The 12,241-nt window shown below is 43.9% G+C and overlaps 1 protein-coding gene across 1 annotated transcript; it reads right to left on the bottom strand.

Moving 5' to 3' along the window:
* Positions 1 to 5,657: 5,657 nt before the first annotated feature.
* rpn1 (ribophorin I) lies at positions 5,658 to 12,074 on the bottom strand. The gene is made up of 10 exons (XM_031752399.2): positions 11,710 to 12,074; positions 10,698 to 10,762; positions 10,156 to 10,462; positions 9,854 to 10,063; positions 9,580 to 9,772; positions 9,391 to 9,490; positions 9,158 to 9,296; positions 7,085 to 7,204; positions 6,705 to 6,950; positions 5,658 to 6,617 (listed from the first exon to the last, which is right to left on the bottom strand). Exons 1-10 carry the CDS (start codon positions 11,947 to 11,949, stop codon positions 6,435 to 6,437), a joined length of 1,803 nt encoding a protein of 600 aa, XP_031608259.1. The 5' UTR covers positions 11,950 to 12,074; the 3' UTR covers positions 5,658 to 6,434.
* Positions 12,075 to 12,241: the final 167 nt, after the last annotated feature.

Here is a 12,241-nt window from a genome sequence, read left to right as displayed (position 1 = left end):
AACATTATATAGTTACGGTGGCTGTTCTAAGGGTAAATGTCTGACTTGATGGAGGGCAGCTGAGAGGGATCAGTCTCTCTGTTACTATTTCACTGTTGTTGATGTTTCACAGGCTTCTTGAGAATATCCAAGACTTTCTAAATTATTTCATACCTTTGAAATGTTCTTTTCCAAATTTCCAGCAGAAGTCTACAGAGAGTTCCCTTGACTTTGTGGTTTAAAGTGAATTGTGAGCTCTTACACATAGAGGTACTCTCGTACCTTAGTCTGTTCAGTTTGGCAAATGTCTCTGTCTTTTTCTTTAAAAAATTAAAAATAAATAAATGAACATATAAAATGTTTTCTCTCTGTCATTATGACACTGGCATTGATATACAAAACAAATGTGCTCGCGTTCCCATGCATCACATAAAGCAGGCTAAACTGTGCAAAGAAAGTGAAAGGGTGCAAATACTTCCCGAGTCTCTGAAGACTGGGTAACAAAGAAACTGGTATTCAAGCAGCACAGCAAGGGAGGGAGACTAGTGCACAGCTGGAATGTTCCAGCTGGGATTCCCGGTGGCTGGACAGGAAGTTAGAGGAGTTCTAACAGGAAGTGTGTTCTCAGAGAGGGTGGAGAGAGAGAAAGAAGGGGGAGATGTTTCCTGTTGGTTCTCCCTACATGTTTTGACGCCTTGTTCATTCTGGGTCCTCTTCATACCCACCGTGCACACGTACCAGTATGCAAATGCTGCTGGTAACATCCACCCGTGCTAATAACAGACTGCTATTAGAGGATAGTGGTAAGCTGAGAGAGTAAATCATGTACGCAGGGCAGGATTGTGTCACAGGATGCAGATGTCACCACATGAAGTGAAACTTCCTGCCCATCAAAGCAGTCAGTACCAGTTTAATGGACTCACAATGTGGAGCCCATGTAAATTAGGCTTCCAAAATTCAGGAGGGAGAAATGATGGAGGAAAGGAGTAGAGAAAGAAAAAAAACGTGTGTGTTTGCAGGGGGGTGGGGGGGCTGTATTGTAGGAAGAGATTTGATGGAGTGATATGTGGATTGCGAGAGGAAAAATCTCTTTGTCTCTTCTGAGCTCAGTGGACAATCAAAGTTTCCTATCAGCTCTGGAGTAGGGGAAATTGGCTGCCCTGGGAAGGAGAGGGCCACTCTCACAGCCAATGGGAAGTGCCCCTGTCACTCTAATCAGGTCTGATAGAGAAAGTAGGAAACGTGTGTGTGCCCGTGCACGCGCTCAGACGAGAGTGGCTTTTAACAGAGAGCAGCTTTGTTTTACTTGTCTTCGTGTGATCCAAGATGATACAAAGTAGCGTCAGGCCTTCATCTGCAGCTTATCCCCTGCACTGAGGGACATACATGAGCTGCACGGGCACGTTTTTTTTGCCAAAAACTTGCCCTGAGAGGCATGACCATCGGTGCTTTGATGGAGCGCCATGTGGCAGAGATCAGTGGGTCTTAGTGGGAGCTGTGGACAGTTGCACATAAGGGCGGCAAGGGAAGAGGATTACTGTCTCATCAATACAAATCCATACAGGGAAGGAGGCTGACATCAATATGCACAGAGATATAGGCAGGGGCTTTGAGTGAGTGTGCACGGTGTAAACATCTGCACAAGAGGAACACAACGGTGAACTCTGGATTCATGCGGGGGGGTGGGGTGGGTTTTTTTGTTGTTGTTTTTTGTGCCATCCATCGTTCTCACTGTCCCTCCATCTCCACCTTCTCCATAGCAGACAAGAATGCCCCCCCAACCCCCAATCCTCTGTTTGAAGTCCCATCTCCATCTCTGCGCTCCTACACTGTCCTTCCCTTCCTCTGCCTGTCTGAATGTCATATCTGTCAGCCCTGCTCCTCCCCGCCTCCTGCAGCTGCAACCGGGGCTACAGACGCCTTCATTGTCCTCCTCTTCCTCACCCTGACGCTTCTGCACCCGGCCACATCACACCTGCCACCTGCACAGGACGCAGAGCCCTGGGACCTGAGCCGCGGGGGCTTTCATCCACTCCTCACCTCGCCCTTCAAGAGCCTCTCATCCCGGCGCCCTGTCACTGAGGAATGGCCGGTGCAGAGGGCCGCGGCAGAGTGGGACACAGAGCTCCCGTTGTAAAAAAAAAAAAAAGAAAAAAAAGAAAAGAAAAAAGCGTGTTTTAAGCGGAGCCAGAGGGAATCAGTGCAGGTGAGGCGTGTGTTTGAGGGCGAGTTTTGCGGTTAGATTTGACTCATATTTCTTCTTTTTGATGACATTCCTTTATGGCTGAGTATGAGGAGTGGATGAACTGAATGAATGTATGTCATGAGGAGCGTGGACCTGAGAGTGTGTGCATAATAACATGCTGACAGTGAGGGTGGTGGCTCTGTCTCAGTGATTTATGAGAGTGTGCCGTGAAGGGTCCTCTGAGCAGGATATTGTTCCCTGACTGGTGACTTCTGCCTCTCTCTCTCTTTGTGTGTGTGTAGTTGTGTGTGTGTGTATTTGAGAGCAAGAAAGATTAAGAGGGAGAGTACTGCAGGTGAGCCCTCAATGTAATCAATCACCACCACGTCACCAGGCCTGGGGACTTGTGGATTACCTCTTCAACTGATATCTAGTTTGACTCCAAATCTTTTTTTTCCCTTCTTTTTTTGCATATTCATTATTTCTGGCAGATAAAGAATGAACACACTCTGCATCATTACTATACTTCAGGAAAGGAAGATAATAATCGACTCCATGCCTCAGGGGGGACCATGACAGCTCAACCACATGGCCCAACCAGTCCAACACCCTGCACAAACCCCACCATCCACCTCAAACACACACACACACACACACACACACACACACACACGGTTTGCCACATCAGGATACAGTGCTGCACATGAATTCCGGTTCAAACAGTATTTTGCTCGGTTTACACCAACAGATAAACCGCAGCTCTTCTGTGACCGGTAATCATATCCTGGCCCAGAACTGAAAAGACTGAAAGGCCTCCAATGAGCCACAACAAGACAATGCTCTCTCAGTGAAGAAACAGCCGTGTAGGGAAGCGAATGCATCAACAGACTCATGTTTGACACGAGCATTAAGGTGCAGCCACGTTCGATGGCATCTCCGTCAGTCACATCAGAGTAAAATACCAGAGACAATACAAGTACAGTTTAAGTACAACTTTAAGAGCATTCCCATTTCAAGCTTTGATACCTTCACGTCCTTTTGTAGGTTATTCAGGGGAAAAAAGGACACAGCCTACAGTAGTGTGCAAAAGTCTTGAGCCACCCTTTATTTCTTAATATCTTCTGATGGGCCAGACTTTCTTTTCATTTTTAAAGTGAAGGTCTGCTGAAGGTCTTTCAGAGTTTTTATTTGGACATTGACTGCTTTTTCACTCATTTTAAATTGTATCTTTAGGCTGTTCCCATTTCTTTAGCTGAATCTATAGAAATGCTAAAGAAAACAGATTGATGGGTATAAACTTGTATTGCAACAACAAAATGATTCCCAAAGAGCTATAAGCTGATAATTTGGCCTACTTCAGCATGCTGTGCAGTGTGTCCTTGAAGAAATCTGAGGAAATTGGACAAGTGAAGGACAAAAGAAGAAGTGGCAGGCCTAAAAAAAGACCTACAACAGATGAACAGTATCTGAAAATCACATCCTTAAGAAATAGGAAGTAATCCAGCAAAAACCAGACACGGGGCCTGAAAGATGCCACCGTGTCTTACAGATGTCTGCAACCATCTGCAAAACACGGTGGAGGCTCTGTCATGGTTTGGAGCTGCATTTCAGCAAGTGGTGTTACAAATGCAACAAATTATAGTCTATTATAGAACTATTCCTGAAGACTACTTAAAGAGACTAGAGGACAGCTTAGCTAAGAGAGTTCAGGTTGCATTGAATCATATCTCCCATGGAGAAAGAAATTGATTTTATTACTTAAATCAAAAACTTAAAAAAACATAATTTAATTTCAGTTTGGACACACGGTGTTCAGTGTGTGACTTAAATTACAAATCATGATTCATAATAATGCCTAAATTAAGAGCTTTGACTGCTATCTCTGCAGTCCCTGACCCCAAATTCATCCTCTTATCATTTCATGTGGGGAAGATAACTTTAAATGGCATATTTAAATGTAATTAATAAAAAAAATCAAAGGTAATAAATTAGCCCAGTAGTTCAATGCAAAAACATTTTGTTCAGTATGTGTTTGCTGATATACGATACACAACTTAGTCTCTGTCATGATTGCAGCCATTAAGGCAGAAACTCGCTTCAATTTAAAGTAAACATTTAAAGTTTCGTAACTCCATGGAAGATTAAATAAATGAGTTAATGTTTAACTTGCAACTTGATAAATTATGTTGATGTCATTCATTCTAAAAGATGTTTTGCATATATATTAGTCTCCATCACAAGGTTACCTCTGTATGATGAAGTGCTGCTCTGAAGTTAGAGAGCAGATGAACTCAGACTCCCTATTTACTGAAGAAAGGAAGCTCACTGGCCACTTCATTAGTTACACCTCTCTAGCAGATCCAGTAAGGTGTTCTGAAAATTTTGTCCGTCGTCCAGTAGATTTGTCCAATTTCCTATTCACCCGCATCCCAAAGGTGCTCCATTAGATTCATGTCACGTTCAAGGAATCAGTTTGAGAAGATTTGAGCCCTCTGACATCGACAAGGCATTTTCACCCAGAGAACCGCCGCTCCCAGTAGATCCACAGTTTCAGCCCACCTGGCACTAACATCCATGTCACTTAAATCACCTTTCTTCCCCATTCTGATGCTCGGTTTGAACTTCAGCAAGTTTTCTTCACTACATGTTGTTAGATTGGCTGATGAGGCATTTGCTATAACGAGCAGTTGAACAGGTATACCTAATTAAGTGGCTGATCGATGTATTTGTCAGTGTTCTGTCTTTAACGTCTCAATGTCATTTAACACTTCCACATTCAAAAAACCCGTCTCTGGTGCTGAGGTGGACGTGAGCCCGCTGCTGTGAGAATGAGACTGTGTGGCTCTCTGGACTCGCGCCGCTCCAAATCTCCACTCGAGTAAAAACATACAAACAAAATCACCATTGTGTGGTCTTTCACCAGCAACCAAGCATCAGTGCTAACAGACATTGTCTTTGCTCTCTCCCTGCTGCGTATTTACTGAATGATTATTGTATGGCACATACAATATGTGCACACTGTCATTGTGAGGGGAACTGGGCTGTTATTATGGAGCAGGAAATGACCTGCCAGGACCCCTAGTGACCTCTGAGGGAAAGCGATGACCTCAGACTGACCCTTCTGTTTGTCCTGAGCTCACACTGTGATTGAGGCAGGTCAGCTCCTCTGCTGACTGGGTAGGAGAAGGCCATAGGTGGGGTTACTTTCAAGCAAGGAATGCAACAATGAGCAGGAAATTCCCTCTGAAGTGCCAATTTTAAAAGAACTAGTCAGTGTGGAAAAGTGGCTTTTTCTTGTTTTGATGATGTCAGGATGGCACAGTGTTAATTTTAGTTATCTCAGTATTTGAAGGCACAAGCGGGATGAAAATGCAATTTAATACAGTTTAACTTTTTTTCTCCAGTATGGTAACATGCTAGTTATTGACACAAGCACACCCCCTTATGATGAACCAGGGGTACTGCATGCCAAAATCACAACTTCCAACAAGAATGAGTCTCTCAAAACTTTATTTCAAATTTGACAGTTTTCCACATTACTGCCCATTTCACAAACGTGTTTTCCAGCTTCAATGTCTTTTCTCACATACAAGCTAATCTCTTTTATTGTTTAATCTCACAGTCAAAAAAAACATTTATACCAAGAAAAATGTAGAAAATAAGACTGAGGGACATCTAAAACAAGCATTTTGGGATGACAGAATCAGAGCTTTGGATTTGTTCAAATACACACGTCAGGCAGGGGAGAGTAAATAAAAATGCAAGTGCAAAAAAGATAAACAGATGGCAAAAAAAGCGAGTCATCTTCAAACTTAAAAGTTAAAGATGATTCAGTTTTGAAGTACAGTATACGAGTAAAGACAGGAGACTGAAAACACTCGGGCCTTTCAGCTATTCATTTCAAAAACAGTCCCTTAACCCTTAACTTCAGAGTGGAAAAAACAAAAAGACAGATTTGAACATGGAACGGAAGAACAAATCTGTGACAAAGTTTTAGCTCCACTGAAAAACCAACAAAAAGAAAAACCAACAAAAAAAAAGCCAAACAGTTGTGATGAAGCTGCTCTAGAACTGAGTGACTTCAAGTTTATCGCAAGGCACGAGTGTTTGGATAAACCCATCACTACCGTAAGAGCCGGTGTTCATAGTCCATGTCCGGATGGTAAAATACTAAAACAAAAAGAGTGTGTGAGCATGAGTCATTTCATCAGATTCTCATACAAACAGTTGGTTTATGTTACGGCGAGGGTGCCTGTCAGCGTGTTGCAGTTTAAAGGGCATCCAGCAGACTGTCAATGCGGCCGACGAGCTCTTGTCTCTTGCTGGTCAGGTTCTTCTCACTCTCGATGTAGGCCTCCTTCTTGACTTTCCCCGCCACCAGCCGCTCTGCCTCCTGGCAGGAGCGGCACACCAGCTCCTTCACCTGGCCGTCCAGCTTCTGCACCTCTCCGACCTGATGGGACAGAGAGGTAAGGCACTACTGCTGCGCGTCCCATTAATCAAAATCTAATTTTCCTCACAATCTCCCAAAATCACTCACCTTGTCGGCCAAGTCAGAGCCCTCTGCCTTGAGGCGGGCCTGCAGCGAGCTGATTTCATTGGTGAGAGTGCGGTGGTCAGCCTCCAGAGTCTTCCGGCCGCTGTTGAGCGCCCCCGTGTCGCGGGACTGCTTGTAGCGGTTGACGACCTCATCCATGTGGCGGTACAGGCCCAGACGTTTGTTGACCAGAGTTAGCACCTGCTCTGTGATGGATGCGACCTTCATGCGAACCTCAGCAGCTGGATCCTGAGCAAAGACGAGAAAACAGAGTGAAAAGAACAGAATCAACACCATAAAGCTACTTTTGTGCAGGGTAGCTGCTTAATGAGGAGAGATCAGGTAAAATGGGGCCAACATCAACTAGAAAGGTGTTTTCATACCTTTGTGATGGCGAAGTCCAGACGTACATAGATGATGACGGTGAAGAAGAGTATGTAGAAGGCACCTACAACCAAGAGAGGCTCCTGCAGCATCAGGATCTTATTGAAGTTATAGTGAACCTGGTGATCAGGAGAGAGGGGGGCACATAGAATCACGTGGAAACAGTTTAAATGTCAGCGTTGTCATCATTATATAGCCAGTGTGTTGTAGGGCTGCACGATTTTGCATAAAATGAGAATCACGATTTTTTTGCTTAGAATTGAGATCACGATTCTCTCACGATTTTCTTTTCCAATATAAATATTTATTGCACTTATTAACTGCACATCAACTTTGTAACAGTTGAAACTGAACATAAAAACAATAAATAAACATAAAAACAATAAATGCCTCACATTTTGTGGTTGCCGCAAAATGTTGTACTGCTTGAAATTCCGTCTCCACCGTTGCTGGACACTGCGTGTATAGAGCAGGTAGTGCAACAATAGAAAAATAGTTGCAGGACGGCACTGTGTAGCGTTTGTCTAGGGTGTTGATCATTTTCCTAAATCCCTCGTTTTGCACAGTGTTGATATATCTTTGGTCAGGTGATAAGTAACAGCCTCCGTAATTTCTTTGTGCCTGCAGGAGTTCGACGTGTATAGGGAAGCGCTGTATAAGGTTCCCGTTATTGATGTTTGGCTGGTTGACCGGGACGAATTTTCTCCTGTCACTTTCTCGTCATCCCTGACGTGTTCTCCGTTGTTTTTTCCCTGCCAATTTGAGCATCACTGCACAGCTTCTGTATCACCTGGTATAAGGCTCCGCCCTTGTCATTTGTTGAGCAGGAAGAGGGAGCGCTTGTTTTCATGCAGATTACGTCCCGGATCAAAATGCGGTACAATCGTCGTCGTCTTTTTTTTTTCTTTTTTTTTTTTTTAAATCGTTGTCATTTGGAAATGAGATCGCACATAAGTATGAATCGAGATCGCGATTTTTTAACGATTAATCGTGCAGCCCTAGTGTGTTGTACAATCAATAATTACATCATGATGATTAACTGGGAAAAAAGGAAAAAAAAAATCCCGATTACTGCCAGTTTGATACAGCTCTCAATTTTACCGCTCAGCACATTCACAAAACTCTTCTGGGAGTCTAATCAGGCTGCAGTATTTCTCCCAACAGTATCAAGCATGAAGCTTTTTTTTTTTTTCTTTCCCTTTCTTTTTTTCCATTTTGTCGCAAAAATAACATAAAATGTGTGGAGAAATAAAGAAAAGCACGCAGTAAGGATCTCTGGCTGACCTTGAGCCAAAGCCACTGTGATCCAGTCAGTGTGTCAGCCTATAAGTTACAATTTTTCCCTAAACTGAGAAATTAATTTCAAAATAATTAACAGGTACTCAGGTAAGTTAACAAAAAGATTTGCCAGAAAAGTTTCTTCAGCGTGAAGTGTTAACCTTTTTTTATTTTTGACGGACAGAAAGAGATTACAATCATAAAAAAGAAATGTTATGAATCAATATAACCTCTATGTAGATGATATTAAATACCTAGCTCACTGAGCTAATGCTACTGCAAGAAGAAAGATTATCAAGTTAGCAAATAATTAAATCAGTGTGTAAAATGTTGCTGTTGTGAAGTATTCAGTGCAGACAGGTGTCTGCCAAGATCCGTTGAAGCCAAGAAAAAACAAAGACTGTACAGCTCTTTAGATGATCTGGCTTCAACATACTTGGACATGTGGTTCATAAACTTGTGGTAACCAACTCAAAAACCTGCTTGTAAATATTAATGTTCGTGTGTACACATAAAAACACGTCGTTACCACGTTAGCATCAGCACAGATGGACGTCACTGGAGACCTATTTTTGAACTATGAACTCAAAGACTTCATAGTTCACAGCAAAGAGCCTACAAGCCTAAATTTACTGTGGCATTATACCCTTGCCCTGATGATACCGCATATTGATAAAGAGTGACAGGTTCTAACTGCTTCCTTAGTTACAAAGAGAAGACCACTTCTGATCTGAATAACCTCAAACCTGAGACACCGTGCATGGATTTTTGTCTTCTTCTACGGTGCATCTTACCACGAAATCCTGAATGTGCTGCTCCACCAGGTTGTTCTTGGTGGCCACCAGCACTGGCCGCCCAAAGGTGTCCAGGTATGTATAGTGCAGCTGGTTTGGCATGCGACTGATTTTGTAAGGTGTATCCACATGAATGTTTCTGAGAAGATAAGACAAAGATATAGAAGGGAAAAAAAATATCAAGCCCTGTAAACGCTCCTCAAAGGAGATACTTTAGGTGTGTTTGCACTGACCTGGCTCCCTCTGGCAGGATGATTTTCACAGTCATTTCATCAATCACCTGGTCATCATACACATGGTCCACTAGTCTCATCTTCAATGCATACTGATCACCTGGGATATACAATGGCACAACATATAAGCTAAGGCATCCAGAGATTCAGTGTTTAATTAACAAAACTGGTTATCAGAAATCGACTCACCCAGCATGTAAAGGTACTCATAACTAGGCAGATTGTAGCCAATTATGTAGTGAGTCTTCCACCCTCCAAACAAAGGAAAACGAGGCCTGACCTCTACCTCCACTGAGTCATCCAGAACCTGCAAGTGGGAGGTGGAGATGTTTCCAATCTCATCCCGATAGTAAACGTCTTGGGCCGAGGCAGGGAGGATAGTCTGGTGAGGAGAACGGATATAATTATCAGAGAAACTGTGAAAGCTCAGGTGACAGTGGTTGGGTGTCTAGAAGAAACAAACCTTGAAGGACTTGATAGATGAGATGCCGCTGTCTGACTGACGCTGGTAATCATAACGTGAAAAGGGGCCCTTCAGGATAGCTCCGGTGTGCCTCAGGTCGATGGTTTCTTCCACTGCAATGTTGCCCCAGTGAGACACCTCAATGGTACGAGTGATGCTGCTGATGGTGAGGAAGGGTGTGTTGTTTTCATAATGGATCTTCATTGTGTCCTGGACAGCGGAGAACACAAGCAAACAGCAGATCAGTTTAGCAGCTGTTTGCAGCTTTGCTATAAGCTAATCAAACCTGGTCAGAGCTGTACCTCGCTAAACGGAGCAATGTTGCGGAAGGGTCCGTACTCAATAATCTCATCGGTTTTGGTTGGGTTGCCCAGCTTGGTGTAGCTCTCCACGGTCTTGGACGCAAGGCGGACGCGTGTGGTCTGGGTGCGGGTGGGATACGGGGAGTAGAAGTAGTGGTCCCCCTGGAAAATCACCAGCTGACGCTCAGCCTGGGTGATGTATGTGGGGAAGGGCTTCAGGACGTGGCTGAACGTCATCTCCACCTTGGTCTTCAGCTGAGCACCTGCAGCCAAGCTGGAGGGCAGCTGCACTTTATAAAACTCCCCACTGTTGCAGAAGAGATGACAGAGAGGAGCACAGGTAAGACATATTTGATGGCAAGTTAAGAAATCCTGTCATGGATATTGATCAAAATAATCGTGACTGTGATTTTCGCCAGAAACCAGCAAACCTACCATCTTCCAGAAAATAAAATGGTGCTTTCAGTGCACCAGTTCTGCAGTCTTTTTTCATCATGTAAGGTTTTTATAATCTGCTTAGTTGACAGTTTCTGATCTCTCACCTTTGACCCTGAATTGTTGTCTGCTGTAATTCAAGTGTGCCATCCTCCTCTTCTTCACCCTTGACCTGTGAAAGCATGGCAGTCAGAGAATATTTGTGTAATGTATGCAGTTACTTGCACGGTAAGTCTCTTCTAGAATAAATGGTAAACGTTTCAAGTAATTTCTTCATTAATTTATGCAATGTAACGAATATTTTATCGAGTTAGGTTTGTTAGCCAATTTAGGTTAGTCGCGTTGGTTTTCTAGTGACAGTTTTTGATAGCATTAGCTAACTTCTTGGCTAATGCTAACTCCATTGGTCAGTAGCAATGTTGTTACTTGACTAACATTGTTATGATGATACAGGAGTGCCACAAACACAGGCATATCGGATCGTGCTACAACACTATAGGACTTTGAGGGAATCATGTGTAACGTATCTGTTAATGTGTCATTAGTCTGTCAAACAGGAGCATTGTTACGGTTTCATTCATAGTGGAAGGGGGCAGGCCTGTGCGCAGTCACACACGGAAGTAAGCTGCCCAGCGCATACGTGTCATTCAGTCACTGACAGAGCGTGGAGCCCTGCGGAAGTCAATGTCTTGTTACCCGCATCCATGGCACTTTAAAAATAAATATGGCTCGTCTGGGCAGAAATAACTACATTTCCCGAACTGGGGTGAATGCACTGCACATACCCATATCCAGCTCTTAATACTTGCTACTGTTAGCTAACTGTGGCTATGTGACTCCCCGCTTGCAGAGCTCAATGCCCACAGAATCACCCTGTATCATAGCCAGTAGCTTTGCTTCCATGCATTCAATGAACAAGCCGTGACCCTTTCCTGCGGGAGGGCACTGACTTCTGCAGGTTTGCTGTTGGCACCTCACAAAAAGAAAAAACTGCAAGCTGTAAAGACAGTGCACAGCAGATATGTGTAGTTTGCAACAGAATAGCTAACAAGCTAAAGCTAGCTAGCCGGCTACAGGCGGAGGTGTTAGCGCCGTTTCATTCACTGATGTTTAGCTCACCGAAGCTCCGATGTATGCCAAATGCGGAGCCAGGCCCTCCTCCACTGCGAGTATGAAACTGTGCACGGCCGAGTTCCCCTGGTTGGACAGCACGATTTCGGCAGTGATCTTGGCCAGATGCGTGCTCAGGTCCACTGTCCTCTTCACATCCTCGTTTACCAAACCGTCCGCTGAAACCTGCGGACCCAGGGCAGCCAGGAGCAGCAGGTAGGCGGTGAAAAGCAGGGAGGTTTGGGTCATGGTTAAAATAAGATAGGAGCTGAAATGCTGTAGTTACTGGGTTAAGAGTGGAAGAAATGTAGAGCAGCAAAGAAAGGCCGCCGTGCTGCTCTACATCGGAAAGGATGACGCCTCATTCAGTACGACGTGATGACGTCACGACGCGCACTTTTGCAACGTGCAGTGCGTCGGAAGCGGTTGCGAAACAGAAAAGTGGCTTTCAAAAACTGTTTTGCAAAATAAAGGAATCAAACAGTTTGTCGTTTTTTTCTACAGCGCAAAACTCAAACATAATGATGGTGGTCGTCTCAAT

Source organism: Oreochromis aureus, linkage group 5, assembly GCF_013358895.1.
Source record: "Oreochromis aureus strain Israel breed Guangdong linkage group 5, ZZ_aureus, whole genome shotgun sequence".
Taxonomy (NCBI): domain Eukaryota; kingdom Metazoa; phylum Chordata; class Actinopteri; order Cichliformes; family Cichlidae; genus Oreochromis; species Oreochromis aureus.
The sequence above is the reverse complement of the archived record's forward strand: the minus strand, read 5'-3'. Positions and strand labels throughout refer to the sequence as shown.

What these genes read in the sequence shown, in the direction of transcription:
- rpn1 (XM_031752399.2), bottom strand. Translation starts at nt 11,949, where the DNA reads ATGACCCAAACCTCCCTGCTTTTCACCGCCTACCTGCTGCTCCTGGCT. An exon ending in TGGACTTCGCCATCACAAAG is followed by an intron (nt 6,951 to 7,084) that starts GTATGAAAACAC and finishes GTCTTTGCTCAG; the next exon opens with GATCCAGCTGCTGAGGTTCG. An exon ending in GCTCTGACTTGGCCGACAAG is followed by an intron (nt 6,618 to 6,704) that starts GTGAGTGATTTT and finishes CTGTCCCATCAG; the next exon opens with GTCGGAGAGGTGCAGAAGCT.